At 38.8% G+C, this 23394-nt stretch overlaps 1 protein-coding gene across 3 annotated transcripts in view; it reads right to left on the bottom strand.

Moving 5' to 3' along the window:
* CSMD1 (CUB and Sushi multiple domains 1) overlaps positions 1-23394 on the bottom strand; it is a 2734739-nt gene that overhangs the window by 808486 nt on the left and 1902859 nt on the right. For all 3 annotated transcript variants that reach the window (XM_073589180.1, XM_073589181.1, XM_073589182.1), the window contains exons 11-12: positions 4475-4578; positions 2403-2515 (exon numbers count right to left, since the gene is read on the bottom strand). In XM_073589180.1, coding sequence (XP_073445281.1) covers positions 2403-2515; positions 4475-4578 — 217 coding nt within the window. The remainder of the gene's footprint in view (positions 1-2402; positions 2516-4474; positions 4579-23394) is intronic.

Below are 23394 nucleotides of genomic sequence, written 5' to 3'. Positions count from 1 at the left end.
GGTGTGAATTGTTTCCAAAGGAATTTTAGCCCATTCTTCAGTTAAAACACCCTCCAGTTCTTTGAGCGACGATGGCGATGGAAATCGACGTCTAACTTGAATCTCTAAAATCGACCATAAATGCTCAATAATGTTGAGGTCTGGGGATTGTGGGGGCCAGATGAGATGCTCAACTTCATTAAAATGTTCCTCGTGCCATGCTTTAACGATTCTAGTTGTATGAATTGGTGCATTATCATCCTGAAAGATGGCGTTCCCCTCCGGGAACAGTGCTTGAACCATAGGATGCACTTGGTCGCCCAAAATGCCTAAATAATCTCGGCTGTTAATTCTTCCATGAAGGGATATCATTGGCCCAGCGGATCTCCACGAAATAGCACCCCAGATCATCACAGAACCTCCGCCATCTTTTATGGTTGGGAGAAGGCAGTCTGGTTGGAATGCTTCATTCGGCTGTCTCCAAACGTACACTCGGCCGGAGGTCGGAAACAGGGTAAACGATAATTCATCTGAGAATATTACATGCTTCCACTGCTCGAGGGACCAATTCTGGAGGTTTCTGCACCACTCTAAACATTTGGAAACATTTGTCATGGAGAGCAGCGGTTTTCTAATTGCAGCTCTTCCGTGGAATCCAGATTTGTGCAGTTCCTGACGAACAGTTTTCGTGGAAACTGGGTTCTGTAGGTGTTCATTGAGCTCAGCAGTGATTTTTGGAGCCGTGGTCTTGCGATCCTCTATCACAATTCACTTTAGAGTCCAGCGGTCTCTCTCAGTCAACTTCGACTTTTGGCCGGACCTGTGCTTTGCTGCGGACGTTTTTCCTTCTCTTTCAAACGCAGTCATTACTTTGGAGACAGTACCTCTTGATATGCCGAGCATACGGGCACTTTCTGTTACACTAGCGCCTGCCATACGAGCACCAACAATTTGGCCTCTTTGAAAATCCGAGAGGTCTGCCATTGGTATCAGGTTCTCATCAATGTTCTTACAGTTCTGCAAAACAAACAGTTAATTTACATACACATATCACATAACATAAATAATCAACTAAAAAAACATTACCATATGTCACGGTTTGCATGTTTATAACATGTTCGAAGATTATGATGCCAAAACGTTAGGTGTTTCCATTATTTTGTTCAACCCCTATATAAGTCCCATACATTTTGGGCCTCTGTTCAGTGAAGTCATTAAACAGAACTACAACTTATTGGGCTTTTGGATTAGCAGAAGAAATAATGAAATATACAACACTCAGCTGACAGTGAAGCATAACAATGACTCGGTCATGCTCTGGGGCTACTTTGTTTCCTCTAGAACTGGACACCTGCAGAATGGTAAGATGACTTAATTCAACGATTTGGAAATGCTATGAGAAAACATCATGCTTTCGGCAAGGATTCTGAAGCTTTGATGTCTTTGGATCTTCAAAATGGACATTAATCCCAAACAAAAATGTAAGTCTTATAAGGTTTGGTTTCAGACTTGACCATCATAAAAAATATTTGATTGGATTTGAAGAAGTTGGTTGCATCATGGAAACACAAGAATTTTAGTGGACTAAAAGCCAATGGAAATGAGGAATAGGTAAATTTTTTCAAGAATGCTGCAAGACACTAATGCCTACTTATGCATCATATTTGTTACAGGTTATGACATCCAAATGGTGGTTTACTAAAAACTAAAGTTACTTCTGATGAAGAAGTTGAATATGTCTGAGACTGAAAAAGTGATACATTGTCTAGAATTTGTAGACATATTTTGCTATATCAGTTTTGCATTTTTGAGCAACAAGTACAAACAAGTCAATGTGACTTGTTAAACATTAAAGTTCCAAATATTTTTTTTTGCTTATCCTAGGATTCCCTGGTAGGTTGTTATGCACTACTTATGGTCTAGTATACTGTAATGTAGTATATGCTATAGCTTTTTATTGAATAGATGTTGATGTTACATGTAGTCTAAAACAGAAAATACCCACTTATCTTTGTTTTTATTGATTGATTTATTTTGTTACTTTGTATTATGTAACGTATTATAAAATACTGCATTTAAAATAACTTTTAGCTTGGAAAAGCTTCATGTACTATGCAATCAATTTGCTTGAATTTTGAAAGCTATACCTTGCTTGTCATATGTTGCCTGTGCAATATATACAGGTTGAATAATTTGTTACAATTGAGTACATCTTACAATCCCAGTAACATACTGTATATTACAACATTTAAAAACTGAATTAAATTTGACTGTAAAAAATCCAGTAATAAATTTAATTTTCACATTATGCATAAACCTATATGGTAATTGAATTAGTGTTTTGGATCAACAAGGTTACATAGATAGTTATACATTTGTATTCAATAGTGTTTTATGCATGCTAAAAAAAAAGAGTAACAAACCTTGATAAATTGCTTTAAATCCTGGCGAGCCGATACTGTCATCTGATTGCAAGTGAAGCCACATTTGGTTGCTCATGCTAACAATAAGATCTGGTACACTCGATCCTGTAAGACTGGACATTGCATAAATATACAGATAAATAAGATTTGCTCCAATAGAAAGTATAATTTTAATACAAAAATAATAGTACATCAAGAGCTGTATGTTCCAGATGAATTGTTTATGAGATATGTTTCATTTTAGCTAGTCCTTAAACATTTTTTTAATTGGAATAACACTGGAGCTGATCTACTATTGAAATTCTGCTAGAGCTGGATATTTGCGGTACGTGCGTTTTGTGACATTTATTTAATGTTTTGGACACTTTTTGAGCAATGTTCAACAAGGGCAAAGTTTTGTGGAAAAGTGTTAATGGTTTTAAATGCAATGTTTTTGAGGTGAGATATTTGTCCAAAAATGAAAAAAAAAAATAGAACCTGAAGTATTAGCAAACAACAAAGGTTTCTCAATGTTTTTTTCTAAACTTATTATCAAGCACAAAACTGCATGAGATACATAACTTTAGGTAATGGGTTATGACTTAAGGCTAAAATTTCTGGCACAAAACAGGTTAAATAATATTTGGTGGAAACTTACAGTAGACTGTTTAAAAGTCCACCAAATTTTGTAAATTTATACCAGACTGTTGAAAGGTCTACCAAATTTTCAAACAATACGAGCCGCTGTAATAAATATGAAACATAATTAGAATTAACTTTTTAGAGATTTTTAATAAATTTTTCCTAATATTTTAAAATATTTCCTAATATTTTAATATTTTATTTTAATAGTACGCCGATGTTGGATGACTCCTGTTTGGTGCAGGCTCCAGCCCTGAGCCTGCACTTTTATGGGCACATGTCAGCTGATATATACAGCTGACATTTTCCATTCAAGAGTGGTGGGTAGTATCATGATCCACCCATGGCTATTAACTAGTTAAATGCCGCTGTCAATTTCTGACAGCGGCATTTAACCCACGCTTACCCGAAGTGTGTCATAAATCCCGCACATCGGTGACCCCATCACATGATAGTGGGTCACCAATGGGTCAGCATGACAACCAGAGGTCTACAGCAGACATCTATGTTTGTAATTCCCAGATTGCTATGAGCACCGCACATTGGTCGGTGCTCATAGCAAGTGAGCATTTCTGCTACACACACGCAATCTGATCATTCCCTGTGTGTAGCAGAGGAGATCAAAGCCGTGCAGCTTCTACTCTCCTATGGAGACTATTGAAGCATGCAAAAAGTAAAAAAAGTTTTTATAAATATTAAAAATATAAAAAAATTAAAGTTCAAATCATCTCCCTTTCGCCTCATTCAAAATAAAACAATAAAAAACAAATATATACATATTTGGTATCGTCGCATTCAGAATTGCCCGATCTATCAATTTAAGCAAAGAATTAATGTGATTGCTAAACGGCTTAATGAGATTTTTTTCTCATTCAAAACGGCAGAAATTCTTTTTTTGGTTGCTGCTACATTGCAATAAAATGCAATAACAGGTGATCTAAAGATCGTATCTACACTAAAATAATATCAATAAAAATGGATGCTTGACATGCAAAAAATAAGCCTTCACCCAGCCCCAGATCATGAAAAATGGATACACTGCAGGTCTCGGAAAATGGCAGCATTTATTTTTTTTTTTACCAAATTTTGGATTTTTTTCACGATTTAAATAAAAAAGAACCTAGACATTTTTGTTGTCTATGAAATTGGAATGACCTGGAGAATCATAATGGCAGGTCAATTTTAACATTTAGTGAACATGGTAAAAAAAACCTGCGGAATTGCACTTTTTTTACAATTTCACCACACTTGGAATTTTTTTCCCATTTTCAAGTACACGATATGTTGAAACCAATGATATTGTTCAAACTTGTCTCACAAAAACAAGCCCTTACATGGCAATATTGACATAAAAATAAAAACGTTGTAGCTCTGGGAAGAAGAGGTGCAAAAAAATGAAACCGCAAAATCGAAAATACCTCTGGTCGTAAAGGGGTTGAAGCAATACTTACACATATAATACCGATCGCGTGTCCCCAACTTTTCCACCATCTCCTATAGTCAAAGTATCATAGCCTCTTTCTAGCTCAAACACTTCAAAAGAAATCTTGATGACCTGTTGAATGTAAAAACAATGCCTCAAAATTAGAAAAGCCTTATTTTATAGAAAATAAACGTGACAATTCTGAATACAAAACTGATTAAAGCAACATGCTAAATACCACTAAAGAAAGAGCATTTTTAAAATTCTTTGACTTTGTCTTACAGTATGTCAGTATTAACTTTGAGATAAAGGTAAATCTAATAACATTAAAATATGATCAAAATGTTAATTTATTTAATTTCTTCAATAATAAAAGGTAAACTCATATATTATATAGAGTCATTACAAACAGAGTGATGTATTTCAAGTGCTTAATTCTCCAGCAGGACTTGACACCTGTCTACACTGCTAAAAGTACCAATACCTGGTTTAAAAGCAACAGTATCATTGTGCTTGACTGGTCAGCAAAATCGTCTGACCTTAACCCCATAGAGAATTGTAAAGAGGAAGATGAAAGACACCAGACCCCACAAAGCAGATGAGCTGAAGGCTGCTATCAAAGAAACCTGGGCTTCCATAACACCTCAGCAGTGCCATAGACTGATTGCCTCCATGCCATGCCACGCCACATTGATGCAGTAATTGATGCCAAAGGAGCCCCGATCAATATTAAGTGCATTTGCTGAACATACATTTCAGTAGGCCAACATTTCGGATTTTAAAATAATTTTTTCAAGCTGGTGTTATAAAGTATTATAATTTACTGAGATAATGACTTTTGGGTTTTCATTGGCTTTAAGCCATAATCATCAACATTAACAGAAATAAACACTTGAAATACATCACTCTGTAATGACTATATCTAATATATGAGTTTCACTTTTTGTATTGAAGAACAGAAATAAATTAACATTTTGATGATATTCTAATTTTGTGAGATGCACCTGTATATTAAAGGAAACCATCTATACAGTATAAAATTAGGATTTTTTTTTCAAATACCATGCAACTTTGATCATTAATTCAAGGAATGATTTCAAGACATGTGCATATTTAAACAAGATAAAGTCTGTGTAAAAATAAAATATAGAAGCTAAAAATAAATTGTCAATTCACCTGTAGATATTGTAATGTGCTGCTGCAGTGCAGTACATCGCAACTTCCACCAGAGGGTGCTGGTGAGGGAAGAGCGGTTGTGCACACACACAGCCTAGTAACACAGAGCAACAGCACAGGTGTCACAGGTAACGAAAGAGTGGTCAGACTAGCCAAATTTAACAACTGTCAGGAGCAAAAGTACCAAGGGAGACAGCAAGTGCGTAGTCAGGGACGAGAAAGAATTCAGGACCTTCCGGGAACATGGTATCAGAAACATAAGATGTAAGACGTGGTCATGGTACAAGCCAGAGGGTCAAAAGCCAGTTGGAAAGTGTGGTATCAGAAATGTAAAAACCAGTAGCAGAGTCCAGAGATCAAGCTGAGTAATATACAAATCCAGGTAATCAGGGGCAGAATGAACACTAAAGGAATACAGGTCAAAGGCACTAGCTTAGAAGCTTGCAGTATAGCTGATGCTGGCCCGCAAGCTGCAGAGGACTGAAATAGCCCAGCCAGCTCCAGAAGGCAGAGGGGATTAATCCCTGCATGACCAGTCCAAAGAGAAGACAGCAGACAACAAACTCTGGACTAGATCATGACAGATATAACAGTGATCTGCAGGTTAACAACGTTTTAAATATATTTGACAGTCAAACTTAAGATTGACTACAGAGAGAAAGTTTTATTCTCTTGGCAGCAATGGTTCATGTTTTGGGGGCAGTTCTGAAGGTTGTAACACTGACTGCTCACTACAGGGTAGGTGTGCTGCTATCACTCCCTCTACACCTTGACTAACAGCCTGCTTTGCACACAAGCACTGTCAGAGTCAGATGTCAGTAAAGGAGCAGAGTGATTAATTTCTGAAAGCTCATGATATACTGTGGAATGACTGTTCACCACCTCTAATGCAGCCCTGAAAACTTGAGCCAAGCAGTTGCAGCAGAGTATAACTCACCAAAAATTGGAAACAAAGTGAGTTTGTTGTACTGAAAAAATTGGTGTATGAGAAATGATACTTTTTCGCTAAAAAATGTTACATTTTGTGCCATAATCTGGCAGGGATGGCTTTTTGGTAGAATAAAAAATGGTGGTTAAGTATTTTCATCATTGAGTTTGAGTGCAGACCATTTTTTCACAAAAGACAAAGAGATCCAAGTGGACTAGCATCAATAGTGAAGAACTAGGACAAATGTAAGTACAATTTCCATGGAAATGAACAAATGAACATGTGTTTCTTGAGAACACAAAATGAGAACGGACTATGCAAAGGAGATAGAAAAAGTGTGTGGAAATCAGGAGGTGAAGATGATAATGGTACTGATTGCACACAAGACCCTTCTTAGCGGTGCAGACTGGTTACTAGAAAGATGACCACAGGGAGAGGATGGAGAACAGCTTGAGCCTTGCTCATCTTGATGGTCAGTTTGCTTTCTCCACATGAGCAGGTGATGCACTTTCTTGTGACAAAGTTATGTAGTTCTTATTTGATTTGAGCCAGGATTTTCGCAGCTTCGTTTCTAACAGCATAACATGCAAAAATCAATAGATTGATGATTCAGCAATGTAGAAAAGAATTTCCACACATGATAAGCCCACACATTCAACTGGCCACCATCAGGATTATATAGTTCAGGTGGTGTAGAGTCATATCTATCAACAGTACATGTGGCATTACCTGCTAATGAACTGAATGCTAGAAAATATGATTTGGACCCAGAGGATTTTTTTTAATGTATGGCACCTGCAATGTTTATTGCCAATGCCAGTAAACACCTCCTCCGGGGACCTCAACTCCTCATCATCATTTTCTCCAATACAGATTCATCATCATCAATTTTATTGTCATCCATGACATGACTGAAAGGTGCTTCTGTGTGTGAAATTGCCAGCTCTCCTTGCCCAATGACCTGATTCACACCCTGAGGTTTTGCCCTGGCTCGGAGTTCTACTACCATGGACAGTTTCTCTGGCTCCCTGAGTTAATACAGATTGACATTAGAATTGTTTTGTCCATCTCCTCCTGCTTCTTGTCTATCAAGAACGTAGGCTGCCTCTTCCAAAATATAAACTGCCTAGTCAGATGTGCACAGGACTGCGAGTCCAATTCTGTCCTCTCCTGGTATAAGCAGCTCACTTTCAATAGACAATTTGCATACACAGCCTGGTATGGATGGGGTTAGCTTTCTCAGCTCTGCTGCATCTAAGAGCTCTGATTGTGTCACAACTGCTGCGCTCAGTAAAATAAGCAATACACCCTTGGGATCAGGTGCTCTTTGCCTACATCATGCTGCTTTCAGATGAAGTAGCAAACTCCTGCTTACAGATTGCATTTGAAAATGGCGGATCTCCAAACACAGTGATCTCACTTTTATTTTTGAACAGAAGCAACTCATGAATTCATATTTAGCTGCAGAATCTGCAATGAGTGACTTTATACCAAAATATTTGCTGTCACTGTGTGAGAGAAATAAAAATAAAGCAGCGATTAAGGGGCTATTACTGCTGTATATCACAGATATAATAATTCCCAGTCACACACTGAGTGGTGATGGTGAGACTACTAAAACAGTTATCACTGTATATCACTTAAATATTGGATTTCTTTTGACAGACTGAGACTATGACTCCCGTTTTCAATATGGTACATTAGCACTGAAGTACTACTCTATAATTGCATTAGGCCCTATCTATTCTTATGCTGTGCTTTCTGAGCACTTTTATCCCTACACAGTAAAGCCACAAAACGGTGTTTTTTTTGGCCAGCCCCTATGTCTTATACTGCCTGTGATAGCTCCGCTGATAGGATGGACTATACCATATAATTGGATTGCGGAAGGGCATTATGGGGTAGCATGCACTGCCACACCAGATGCCATTGCTGAATGTGAAGCCTTATTTTATAAATGGGAACCACAAATCTTATCACAGATTGTTCAAATTTCTGTGAAAACAAGTTTTTTGGGAAATTTAACTCAAACTCGGTCCTTCGAGGACGATCCTTTAATTTCTAATAATCACAGTTTTTTTTTGCTTTCTTTTAATTAATTTGGTTATATTATAATAATTTATAGTAAAATGTACTAAAGGCACAGTAACAATATCACAATGTCTTCTTTTTGAACCAAAAGAATTGCCCTACCCATTAAAACGTATTCAACCTAATTGGTTCAATTCATGTCTATATATATTCTTTACATTATAGTTGGCAATAATGTATCATTGTTAACTTATTGACCAAAGATTTAAATGTGAAGTTTACAAATTAGAGACAGGGAGATCTATTTGGTATGTCTTTGCACATTATTGAACTTAAAGATTTGAATAAATGTTATACTAATTAGTGAAAGACTTCTTTTCTTTTCAAGGAAACATTGCTAATGCCAGCCGAGTTGTTACACTTGCTTGACTTTCATGTTTTCAGGGTATAAGCTAGCTGAGAGTTTCAATGATTATGTGATATCTGAAGCTCTGTGATGTTAGCATTGCCAGTTCAAGTCTTTCTGGCATTAAAGAATTATGCTGATTTTTTTTTTACTTTTGTTTTAAAGATAAATCTCATATGACATAAAACAGATGTCTGTTTTAAAATTGTAGTTAAAGAAAGTAACTTATATTAAAACAAATATATTGTTAATATCTTCTTTTGCTTTTTTTACATAAAAACCTAATAAACATGTCAAAATCCTTCGCTAATCTTCATCACTGCAAAAAAAGGCTTTTTACATATAGAAGAGACATGTGTAAGAAACCTGTCTAGTAATAGGCACTCTACAGTTAGGTCCATATATATTTGGACAGAGACAACACTTTTCTAATTTTGGTTCTAGACATTACCACAATGAATTTTAAACAAAACAATTCAGATGCATTTGAAGTTCAGACTTTCAGCTTTCATTTGAGGGTATCCACATTAAAATTGGATGAAGGGTTTAGGAGTTTCAGCTCCTTAACATGTGCCACCCTGTTTTTAAAGGGACCAAAAGTAATTGGACAATTGACTCCAAGCAATTTCATGGACAGGTGTGGGCAATCCCTTCATTATGGCATTCTCAATTAAACAGATAAAAGGCCTGGAGTTGATTTGAGGTGTGGTGCTTGCATTTGGAAGGTTTTGCTGTGAAGGAAACATGCGGTCAAAGGAGCTCTCCATGCAGGTGAAACAAGCCATCCTTAAGCTGCAAAACCAGAAAAAAAAACCATCCGAGAAATTGCTACAACATTTGGAGTGGCAAAATGTACAGTTTGGTACATCCTGAGAAAGAAAGAAAGCACTGGTGAACTCATCAATCCAAAAAGACATGGGCGCCCACGGAAGACAACAGTGGTGGATGATCGCAGAATAATCTCCATGGTGAAGAGAAAACCCCTAACAACAGCCAATCAAGTGAACAACACTCTCCAGGAGGTAGGCATATCAATATCCAAATCTACCATAAAGAGAAGACATGCATGAAAGTAAATACAGAGGGTTCACTGCATGGTGCAAGCCACTCATAAGCATCAAGAATCAAAAGGCTAGACTGGACTTTGCTAAAAAACATCTAAAAAAAGCCAGCACAGTTCTGGAAGAACATTCTTTGGACAGATGAAACCAAGATCAACCTCTACCAGAATGATGGAAAGAGAAAAGTATGGCGAAGGGGTGGTGCAGCTAATGATTCAAAGCATACCATATCATCTGTAAAACACGGCGGAGGCAGTGTGATGGCTTGGGCATGCAGGTTGCCAGTGGCACTGGGTCACTAGTGTTTATTGATGTTGTGACACAGGACAGAAGCAGCCGAATGAATTCTGAGGTATTCAGAGCCATACTGTGTGCTCAGATCCAGCCAAATGCAGCCAAACTGGTTGGTCGTTGTTTCATACTACAGATGGATAATCACCCAAAACATAAAGCCAAAGCAACCCAGGAGTTTATTAAAGCAAAGAAGTGGAATATTCTTGAATGGCCAAGTCAGTCACCTGATCTCAGCCCAATTGAGCATGCATTTCACTTGTTAAAGACTAAACTTCAGACAGAAAGGCCCCAAACATACAGCAATTGAAAACCACTGCAGTGAAGGCCTAGCAGAGCATCAAAAAGGAGAAACACAGCGTCTGGTGATGTCCATGAGTTCAAGACTTCAGGCAGTCATTGCCAACAAAGGATTTTCAACCAAGTACTAGAAATGAAGATTTTATTTACAATTATTTAATCTATCCAATTACTTTTGGTCCCCTTAAAAACAGGGTGGCACACGGTAAGGAGCTGAAACTCCTAAACCCTTCATCCAATTTTAATGTGGATACCCTCAAATGAAAGCTGAAAGTCTGAACTTCAACTGCATCTGAATTATTTTGTTTAAAATTAATTGTGGTAATGTCTAGAACCAAAACTGGAAAAATGTTGTCTCTGTCCAAATATATATGAACCTACATAACTGTATTTGTAGCATTGTTATAGATTTTGCAACAGACGGGTCTGTTATAGAACTGTGTGGTTTAAAACTTATCAGCGGATACAGACATGAATCTTTTATCATATCATACACTCATTAGTTGAAAACTGTGCCCTGATTATGCTTTTATGGTGTTATCTAACTTATTCAATTGATAGTCATATTATTACTCACATTTTTATAGTAATTTAATTATTATTTTGGATTTGTTTTTGTTTATTTAGATATAAATTGATATTTAATTGTTGAATCTTTGTTCATTCTACATTAATGTACTTGACTGAACCTTAGTTTTTATCTTAGTAAAAATTTGCACACATTTATTAAGCAGTTTACTCTAGGTCTTGCAAAAACTGCACTCTCAAAATGTTAATTAACACAGTCTAATGAAATGAAAATTACAAACATCCAAAATACAAAAATAATACACACAACTCCAAAAATGAATGGAGAAAAAGGATGACTGAAGCAAAAATAACACAAAAATATTTTTATTGTAAAAATTTTTTTTGATATCCATAAGAATCATATCAACAAGTGAAAACCACAAATCAAAGGACACAGATCAAGGGACATGTAGTAAATGCCACGGTTATTTTTACACAAAAATGGTAAAATATATACATATCTTGGTATACCAAAATTTCTGCAAAAATAAGAGGTCATAAATGTATATACCAAACTCCACTAGAAATGTTCAAACAATACTGTTATAAAATTATAATAAAGTGCTAAGCGCATAAATGGGGTTAATCTTGTGTGAAAAAAAAATCACATGTATATAAAACTAATGATAAATCACACACAAAGTTGAAATCCCTGTGAGGTGATTCCAAAAGCGAGCTTAAAGTGCAATAGTACACACAATGCGCTCTAAATAGTCATATATGTGCATGGTAATATATTAAAAAAATAGAGACAAAAAATGCAAAAAAATGCAGCAAACTGCCTTGGTGGTGAGAAATCCCTGTGAGGTGACTTCACAAACAAGCCTAAGTGCAATAGTACATGTACTGCGCTCTGAACAAACACACGTGTGCATGACAATTTGCTGTAAAAATGCAGAGACAGACAAATGCAGCAACTGCAATAGCGATAAAGGCTGTATACCTGATATGTAGTATAATGACCGTCCCACCAGAGCCGTATCCTCACCCCGACAGCGCCGTTTCGCTTAATGCTTCCCCATTGAGGAAGCATTAAGCAAAATAACTCTTGAAATAATGCAGTTATGTTAAAACCAAGCACACCATTGTTTTTTTGTGAAATTCTGAGTAAGTTTGATGTGTCACATGACCCTCTTCCTACTGGAAAAAATAAAGTTGGATCCAAAATAGCCAACTTCAAAATTGCCACTATGGTCATCATCCATCTTGAAAAGTTTTCCCCCTCCCATATACTAATGTTTCACAAACAGAAAGTTGATATCACCAACCATTCCTATTTTAATTAGGTGTATCCATATAAATGGCCCACCCTGTAGTTATCATTTCTAATTAAAGGAGTAAAATATTTTTCTTTATAAATGTTGATATAAAATGTATGGATAAAAAGTATCATATTGGAATACATACTGAACATATTTCTCCTAGAAAAACTTTTAGGACACCCTTTTCTAAATACAGTATTTAGGCATTGAAATAAAGTTAGTTTCCAAGAGGAAGTGCCTTTTTAGATCACTCAAAGGATGATGAAGCTGAGGCCTGTGCAGAACAGTCACAGTTCTTCCACATCAAAATGCATCCAATTGTGGTTTTATAAAAATTGCTTTGTTCCCCGAGGCCCTGTCAGAATGGAACCGAAAAATATCTTCTTCAAAGTTTTCCCCCAAAGTTGAATGCATACTATTGTCCAAAATATAATATTTAGAAGGGAAGACATTTTACAAAATTAATGTTGTACAATGGTGGTATCATATTTCACTCTAATTCAGTTTATTCATTAGAATGATCCATTACTTAACATTTGTTTGTTAAGACTGACTGCATGGCTAGGTGCTAGATTTTATACACTTGTGGCACTTAATGAATTTTTATGATTAAAACCTGCAATAGCTGTTAATAAAAAATATTCTAAGGGTTATTACAATTGTGGCAGTACTCTATATCAGTTTAATAATAATATAAGTTGAAGGACTGGAAGGAAGAAGCCCAAGATTGATAAACTTTGTAGTAAAATTTAACATAGTCTTTCTTATTGCCTCAAGTTTCCCAAATGGTGTTATTATATTGATGCCAGATTTAATTACCTTAATAATATGCAAATCACGAATTTCAACATAAATACAATATGAATTAGAAAATTAAAATTAATGGGGTCTATCTATAACCAATAGGTAGACCAAGTGGTGTTTAAGAAAATGGATACTTAATACCTCTGTTATAAGCAAGCGAATAGAAGTCTAAAAGGAGCTAGAGATACTGCTTCACGGGACCAGAGTCTAAAGCTCTCCATCTTTTTCAGTGATGCACAGTGACTGAAGGGTAAGCAACTGTAAATATTTTTTTAGAAAAATAATTGAATTAGTTTAAACTGCATTAAAGATAATTTAGCTTTCTTTATCTATTACCATATGAAACTGTGATTGTTTGTCATTTACATATTGCTTTGATGCACATATCATTCCAAAACAATTTTGCCTGACAGTGTATGGGTCCCGTTACATTTAGCAATGCACCTGCGATCCCGACAATGATACCACCCGGTCAAGATCGCTGGTGCATCACTAAACGGTTGATAGTGAGCTGCCAAACAGGCAGATCTCTGCAGTGACGCAGCAGCGATACAGCAATCCATCGGGGGTCGCTGTTACCTGTCACACAACAGCGATTCTGACTACTTCCATCTGCGTCCATGAGTTCTGCGATGTCGCTAGTTGGCGCCGAACACAGCGATGCATGCCAGCCAGCAGGACGTCAATGACGAAAAGATGGCCCAGGCCATTCGAGCATGATCAGCGATATCCAGCGAGGGGCCAGTCGCCGGTATGTGTCACATAAAGCGAGATTGCTAGCGAGATCGCTGTTGCGTCACAAAATCGGTGACACTTTAGCAATATCGCTAGCGATCTCGATGTGTGAAAGGCCCTTAGGCAAGAAAAGGTTTCTATTTAATACAATTTTTTAGCAAATTTACTTGTTAGCATCTAAACTATGTGGACATATGTTTAGTGACACCTATACATTAGCTCATTCATCCAGAGCACGACAGGCACTGATGTTGGACAAGATAGCCTGACTCACAATCTCCATTCTTGTTCATTTTAATGGTGGTCAATGGAGTTTAGAGCAGGGCTTTGTGCTGGTCAGTCAGGTTTTTCCACATAAAACTCACACAAACATGTCTTATGGACCTTACTTTACGCGCTGGGGCAAAGTCAGGCATGAACAGAAAAGGGTCTTTCTAAAACTATTTACACAAAGTTACTGTACCATACACTTTTCTAAAATGTCTTGGTGTGCTGGTTTTGAAGCATTAAGATTTCCATTCACTTCAAATAAGGAGCATCTGAAAAACTAGGGGCTCTTTCCAGTTTTTACAGGATTGAGGTTTAATAATATTGCTGACTACAATTTTTCATGTTCCTTCATGTCTTTAATTAATTTAATGTTTAGTGGTAATTAAAGGCATACCGTGACACAGAGGAGCCGGAAGACAGAAGGTCTTATTTCTCCTAGTCCTGCATGGATTAGAAGCACTTCACCTTCTTATTAAAGAGTATATATTTCTTCGGACAATGCAGGGGTTAATCTGCTCTGTTGAGAGTTCCTGGAGCTAAGGTTCTCAGCTGTGCATTTTTAGCCACTCCCATTTCCTATATAATCTTGGCACTGGCTAACACTCATTGTCAGAGTAGCTTATGCTGCATGGCTGGAGGTTGGTTTATAGGAAGAGGCAGTTGGTGGGTTTATCTGAGACTGTTGCTAGGTTTTGAGTGTGTGAGAATTCCTTTTTATTCCTAAATTGATTTAACCCCATCCTCTACTCCCCCTTGAATTCCTTTGTTGTCTGTGTGAGTATATTTGTATGTTTCCTATTTTTCCTTGTTTGTATTACCTTGCTAGTCTCTATGGTGTGCTACTGTACGATACACTATTACTCCACTCTTACCTGGGTGGGAGAACAGTACAGACAGAGGGCTGATTCAGGAGCTAAGATAAGGTATGTGGCCCTGGTGTCTTCACTATTAAAAGTAATTGGGGTAACAAGGCGAGCTAGGGCGCCCCTAGCGTTAGGGACAGGGAAGGAGTCCCTGGTCCCAGGAGACCTGACTACAGAGTTGTGACACTTATTTTCTTTAAATGTCTTAAGCAAATCTTGTGAATATATTATGAATAATAGAACTAATGTTGTTCTATGGTGAAATTGCTGTTCATGTTCATTGAGCTGTTTTGATGGAATACTTATCAATCAAATGCCATTTAGAACACCTGATTTCTGTTATCATTACCATTTTGGATAAATATCTTTAACCCCTTAACCCCCAAGGGTGGTTTGCACGTTCATGACGGGCCAATTTTTACAATTCTGACCACTGTCCCTTTATGCGGTAACTCTGGAACGCTTCCATGGATCCTGGTGATTATGACACTGTTTTCTCGTGACATATTGTACTTCATGATAGTGGTAAAATTTAATTCAAGTAACCTGCGTTTATTTGTGAAAAAAATTGAAATTTGGCAAAAATTTTGAAAATTTCGCAATTTTCCAACTTTGAATTTTTATGCCCTTAAATCACAGAGATATGACACACAAAAAACTTAATAAGTAACATTTCACATATATTTACCTTACCTCAGCGCAATTTTGGAACCAAAATATTTTTTTCTTAGGAAGTTGTAAGGGTTAAAATTTGACCAGCGATTTTTCATTTTTGCAACACCATTTTATTTTTACGGACCACATCACATTTGAAGTCACTTTGAGGGGACTATATGATAGAAAATACCCAAAGTGACACCGTTCTAAAAACTGCACCCCTCAAGGTGCTCAAAACCATATTCAAAAAGTTTATTAACTCTTCAGGTGCTTCACAGGAATTTTTTGAATGTTTAAAAAAATTAACATTTAACTTTTTTTCACAAAAAAATTACTTCAGGTCCAATTTTTTTTATTTTACCAAGGGTAGCAGGAGAAATTGGACAACAAAAGTTATTGTGCAATTTGTGGGAGAAAACTACTGTATAGGCACACGTCGAGACTCGGAAGGGAAGTAGTGATGTTTTGGAATGCAGACTTTGATGGAATGGTCTGCGGGTGTCATGTTGCCTTTGGAGAGCCCCTGATGTACCTAAACAGTGGAAACCCCCACACGTGACCCCATATTGGAAACTAGACCCCCTAAGGAATTTATCTAGATGTGTGGTGAGCACTTCGAACCTCCTATTGCTTCACAGAAGTTTATAATGCCTGGGCGTGAAAATAAAAAAATCATATTTTTTTCCACAAAAATGATATTTTTGCCCCCAATTTTTTATTTTCCTAAGGGTTACAGGAGAAATTGGACCCCAAAAGTTGTTTTACAATTTGTTCTGAGTAGGCTCATACACCATATGTGGGGGTAAAACACTGTTTGAGCACATGGCAGAGCTTGGAAGGGAAGGAGCACCATTTGACTTTTTCAATGCAGAATTGGCTGGAATTGAGATCAGACGCCATGTTGCATTTGGAGAGCACCTGATGTGCCCAAACAGTGGAACCCCCCAATTCTAACTCCAACCCTTACCCCAACACACCCCTAACCATAATCTCAGCCCTAACCCTAGCCCTAATCCTAACCCTAGCCCTAACCCTAGCCCTAAGCCTAGCCCTAACCCTAATGGGAAAAAGGAAATAAATACATTTTTTTATTTTATTATTTTTCCCTTAGTAAGGTGGTGATAAATGGGGGTTTGATTTACTATTTATGGTGGGTTTTTATGTTTGGCAACTGTCGTACGCTAAAAGACGCTTTTTATTGTAAAAATTGTTTTTGCATCATCACATTTTGAGAGCTATAATTTTTCCATATTTTGACCCACTGAGTCATGTGAGGTCTTATTTTTTGTGGGACGAGTTGATGTTTTTATTGGTACCATTTTTGGGCACGTGATATTTTTTGATCGCTTTTTATTCCTATTTTTGGAACGCAGAATGAACAAAAATCAGCATTTCAAAAATTTCTTTTGGGTGGTGCGTTTACACCATTCCAGGTGAGGTAAAATTGATAAGGTGGTTTTATTCTTCGGGTCAGTGTGATTACAGTGATACCTCATTTATGTCTTTTTTTATGTTTTGGCGCTTTATGCAATGAAAACACTTTTATATAAAAATAATTATTTTTGCATCGCTTCATTCTGCCAGCTATAACTTTTTTTTATTTTTTTGCTGATGATGCTGTATGGTGGCTCTTTTTTGCGGGACAAGATGATGTTTTCAACGGAACCATGGTCATTTATATCCGTCTTTTTGATCGCGTGTTATTGCACTTTTAGATCGGCAGTATGATAATAAAGCATTATTTTTTGCTTTGCTTTTATTTTTAAGGGGTTCACTAAAGGGGTTAACTAATGGGACATTTTTATAGGGCGGGTCGTTACGGACATGGCGATACCAAATATGTGTACTTTTATTGTTTTGTTTTTATTTCCAAAAAATGAATTTATTAGGGAATATGTTTTTTATTTATTTAGCAATTTTTTATAAATTATTTTTACACTTTTTTTAAAACTTTATTATACTGTCCCGGGGGGGACATTACTGCCGTGTGACAGATCGCTGATCTGTCACATCACAGATCGCTGTGACAGATCAGCGATCTGACACAGGCATTGAAGCAGGCTTCCTCATGCCTTCGCTTAGCAGGCAGTGAGGAAGCTGGCTCCCTGCAGGCCCCCGAAGGTCCCCGCCGCCATATTGGATCCGGGGACCTGCAGGGAAGGAGGCCCCCGGAGCAGCGCAGCACATCACATTGCTCAGGGAAGCACAGAGGGACCCCCTCCCTGCCGATGCTTCCCTAAACCCCATGACCACCCCTGACACATAGTGCCGGGTGTCAGCTGTGATAATCAGCTGACACCTGGCCTCAATCAGAGGCGCTCACCCTATGAGTGCAGCTGATCGCTATGACGTACTATCCCGTCCCTGGGAATTAAGTCCCAGGGCACATGGATGGGATAATACGTCATATGGCAGAAAGGGGTTAAACATGCAATGAATAGAAAACATTTAAAAACAAATCTATTGTAAAAAAAACAAAAAAAACAAAGCAAAACTATTTCTTGTATTGGACAAAATTGATAAGGAGTAGTGTTGAGTAAAAAGATTCTCTGGAAATAGTCAGTGGCCACCAGGCCATAGCTTTGCAAATGTCATCCTACCTATCAGCATCACATGCTTACATATCAGAAGAGGTGTAGGGGATGTAAGGGGAGTTTAACTGTGACCTGGTTCAGCAGCCATAGACTCTGATGTTGATCAATTTTTTTTTCTCAACTCTAATAAGGAGGAACACAGATCATAAGTATCGGCACACTAGAAAGTAAGAGGACACTGTGTCAAAGAATAAATTGGTCATGTTAAGAAGCTGTTTGACAATGCCATACTTTTTACCTTTTGCATCCAGATATGATGACTGGAATGCAATTTAGTGCTTTCTTGATTGCTTAGAAAGTATAAAGGGCCCGTTACACATAGCGATATCGCTAGCAATATCGCTTTAATGTCACTGGTTTTGTGACGTTATAGCGATATTGCTAGCGATATTGCTACATGTGATACTTACCTCCGACTGGCTCCCCCCGCTGCTCATTGCTAATCGCGTGAGAACGTCCTGGACCATTTCTCGTCGGGCGCTTCCTGCTGGGCTTCCTGTGGCACCGACGAGCGACACGTGGACGCGGGCGGAAGGACGTCAGGATCGCCTCGTCTGACAGGTAAGTAGCCACCGCTGACCACTGCTATGTCGCTGGTGAGATCTGCCTGTGTGGCAGCTCACTAGCGACCACTTAGCGATGCACCAGCGATCCATATTGTTGTCGGGATCATTGGTGCATCGCTAAGTGTAACGGTACCCTAATACTGAACATGTGAGACCACATTCCTGTGCAGACTATCACAACACAATGAAATGGTGATTATCAACTTACATTGGACCATAAGTATCTAGAATCCCATAGCAAACACTTTGGCTGAGTTTATCTTATGCATATCTTGAAAACAGACATACAAATAAATTTTATATATAGATGTATGTATATTAATATACACATAGCACAACAATGTGAGGTAGGAAAATATCACAGTGCCTTCATAACAATTGGGAAAATTGAAGAATGACAGGACAGAGCCCTCAGCATACAGCAGTACTCATTCCCAATCATTACACTAGGAGAGAGTAAATTTTCCACTATTCAGGGGATTACACATTTGGCAAATATAAGCTACTGGTTTGCCATCACTGTTTGAGAAAAACAGATGCTGTGAAGTCACGGAGGAGTCAGTAGGTGTTCTCATCTGCAGGCCCGAGACTGCAAGGGCCAGGGCTCATCCTACTGAATGCTCACACTCCTTTACCATGGGCATAATACTACTCAGCCAACACAGAGTGAGGGTGAAACAGTGAGGCAATGCATTATTGAACTGTCAACAGACAGCAAGATATAAAACAGTCCCAGCAAAATACCCAAAATGGTGCAAAATTAAAGAGACTCACCTTTCTACTGACATGCGGGGATTAGAGTAGCTGAAATTTTGCGGCTTCCAGCGCCGACGATCCCCACCTGTGGCACCCTGCTTTTGTCAGGCACCCACAGAAAGCAGATAACAATAAGCTTAGGGAACTTACAGTCCATTAAGGCATGTAGCCATGTGTTAGCACCATGCCGGATCCCTGCTCTGATAGGCAGGTCATTTCATGCACACTCTCTGTGGTTGGTTCCTCTCTTCCTCATGCTCTGCATGTTACCAGCAGCACTTCCAGCCAGGCTTCCAGCTGTGTCCTTAGGGCACACGCGCGCGCTCCCGCCCTCCTAAAGAGCCAGTGCGTGCACTTGCTATTTCCTCCCCAGTCAATGGTTGAGAAGCATTATGTATGTATAGCTTCCTCTACACTGGGGAAGTGCCAGAGCAACCTTCCTGTTTTGCAGTCTAAGTTATCTAAGGTTGCATACCAGTCCCTGCTGCACTCTGTTGCAAATCATGCCTGCTGTACTCTGTGCAAATCCTGCCTGCTGCACTCTGGTGCAAATCCTGCCTGCTGCACTCTGGTGCAGATCCTGACCGCTGAACTCTGATACAAACACTGCCTGCTGCACTCTGATGCAAACTCTGTCTACGGCACTCTGATGTGAACTCTGTCTGCTGCATTCTAATACAAACTCTGCCAACTGCTCCATCCAGTCTGTCCTCTGGGTCCAGCTGCTGCAAATCTGTTTGTCTGTCCTGGAGTGGCACCTAGCGTTCATCAGGAGCCAAGTCTACCCTCAACATCAGAAGCTCTAGTGAACAGTCAGGTGTTCACTTAGTCACGCCCTTCCAGGCTCTCCACGGTCAATGGTACAGTGGTTCCACAAACCAAGTCCGTGACACCTGGTAAATGGAAGGTCCCAATCTGGTACCTCTGAATGTCTCCATGAAGCCAGGTGACTGGAGGGTCTCAATCCTGGCTTCTCCAAACATAACAATGGGGGAAGGTGACCAGAGGGTCCCAATACTGGCTTCCCCAATCATCTCCAAGAGATCATTGATAGAGTCGATCTGTATTCTTCCAGCTATGGCTGAGGTCTCTTAAGCTGGTATTCTGTATAATGTCAAATCTGTGTTCCTCTTGATGGTGCCATGTTGTCGTGGCTGTAGCTCTGTAGAGACTCTCTATGGAGTCAAGGTGTCCTGGCTGTGGTTTTGCAGACTCCATTCCTTTTTGAAGAAGAAACTACATCTGTAGTTCATCATCCACAGGTCAGGGGAAGATCAGATGAGTTTAACTTTCCTTGTTTGAGGATTTAATCAATTTGCATAGTTTTTGCTCCTATGTATTGCCAGTCAACAAACTGCATGGCCTGGTACAATGTGCATTCAACATATTAGTAAACATCAATTGTTTAATAACCCTGTGTCCCTATCTTGCAAGGATAGCAAACAGTAATTTGTAGGAGCTGATATAAGAGGCATACAGCAGGGATTCAAAAAATCCACAAACATTAATTCTAGTGTCAACATTCAGAAAATAATCTATGTTTCATAAGGCAACAGTCTCTGCTTCTTGACCATTCAAAGAAAAACACTTAATTTCAATAGTCTACATTCAGACAAAAGCTGATTTCTCCAGACCTACTGAAAATATACGCCTGGATAATTAATATGAAATGTTGTGTCATCACAGATTTGCTTACAACTAAGCAAAAAATACATTTTATTCTCTTTTTTAGTTCGTTTGATGAGCAAATCATTGGAAATTTGCCAACTTTACCTACTTTTCTGCAAAAATTTGATTCAGGGTTGTGCCGACACAGCATTTGTTCTCGTTCAGTGAGACACATTTTTCTTCAATGGGTCAAGAGAAATAGGCCATTATTCACATGAGCCTGAACATTGACTATGGAATTGACATTTGTTGAACCATATTGTGCTGCTATCCTTGGAAGCCAGGGATGCAGGGTAATTGAACAATCAATGTTTGCTAATATGTTGATTCCCATTGTATTAGTCCATGTAGCTTGTTCACCTGCAAACAGTGATGGACAAACTATGCAGATTGATTGAATACTCAAACATTGAGAGTTGACTTCATCCCACCTTCCTCCTGACCTGTGGTTGATGGCATGGAGGACAGCTATGGGTATGAAAAGGGTCCTCTATCCTTCTGCAGGGAGACTTTACAGAACACCAGCCAGACACCATGGCTCCAACCAAAGGAATAGAGATGTGATCCACAGTCCATAACCGAGTCCTTGGTGACATTTGGAGCACATACATTGGGACAATCAGGTCACCTGGCTACATATCTCAATGAACTGTCAGCTTCCTAAGCTTGCTGCTACTTTCTCTTTGTCAGTGCCCTCAAAAAGCAGGGTGCCACTGATTGGGGTAGTTGGCCTTAGAAGCCCCAAAGTCACAGTTGCTCCAAATCCCAGAGAGACAGTGGAAGAGAGAGACTCTGTAATTGCACCATCGTATGTACTTGCTTGGTTTGTACTATGTGTTATTGTCTATTGGTGGTTCATTAAAGTATTGCCACACTGTGTTATCCTCAGTCTGTTTTATCTGAGTAGTATTCTGTCCAAGGGAAAGGAGAATGGGTGTTTAGTTGTATGAGCCCTGGTCCATGAGGTCTTTTAAAGAAAGCCAGGCAAGCTGACAAAAACACTCACTGACCCTCATGTCTCCACGAGGGTAAATTAATTTGCACAAATTTTAATACTGGAAAGTTTATAATTGCTCAGAAAATACACATTGGGAGAGAAGGATAACACCGTGGACTGTTGTGAGTTCATTTTCCCCTTCACTACTGAGGCCCGATGAACTCCCTCTTCTGGTGAAGAAAGGTAGTGAGCCTGATTGTCAAACACCTGGGGCTGATGATGATGACTGGCTGAGTGGAGTTAATGACTGGATATAAGGCTGCCGACGCCCTTCTGGCCTGCGGGTGATTTCTCTGTGGACTTCTAGGAAACCAGTCTGATTCCTGCTCATCTAAAGCTAAGATTTCTGCTTTGCCTTTTTGCATTAGTGTTTTGTTTTCCTTGCTTTTCTGGATTCTGCCATTCCCTGCTGGGGTGAGCTGAATCTCTTTTTGCCTGTTGCTCTGTTTTCAGAATATTCCTGAGTACTGACATAGCCTTTTTTTGAAGCCTAGCGTCTTCAGGGCCTTTTTTACTGTCAGTTTGTTGGCTCTTATTTTCATAGGGTTTTTCACGGATTGCAGACAGCAGCCTTCCTGTCCTTTCCTATCTAAGCTAGCTTGGGCCCCATCTTTGCTCAGTCTATCTTTCTGTCTGTGTTTTGTTCTTTCTTCTTGCTTCACCGTCATTATATGTGGGGGGCTGCCTTTTGCTTTGGGGTCTGCTCTGGGGCAGTTTAGATTTCCCTTTCTGTCTTTAGGCTATGTAGTCCTCCGGCTGTGATCGAGGGGCCTAGGGCATCGTAGGAGCCCCCCACGGCTACTGCTAGTTGTGTTGATAGGTTCAGGGGTCTGCAATCTGATAGCTGCCAACTTCTCTGGTTTTCTGGACTTAGCTAGCATTTCTATTTTTGCCTCCTACGGTGACTCAATCATAACAGTGGACCATAAGAGCTTACACAGTACAGGCAAAAGAGAGGACCCCTTTGACCATAAGAGCATACAGTCTGCAGGAGAGAGCACCCTGTTGACCAT

This window comes from Dendrobates tinctorius, unplaced genomic scaffold (genome assembly GCF_039654945.1).
Source record: "Dendrobates tinctorius isolate UK_male_01 unplaced genomic scaffold, ASM3965494v1 ptg000107l, whole genome shotgun sequence".
Lineage (NCBI taxonomy): Eukaryota > Metazoa > Chordata > Amphibia > Anura > Dendrobatidae > Dendrobates > Dendrobates tinctorius.
The sequence above is the reverse complement of the archived record's forward strand: the minus strand, read 5'-3'. Positions and strand labels throughout refer to the sequence as shown.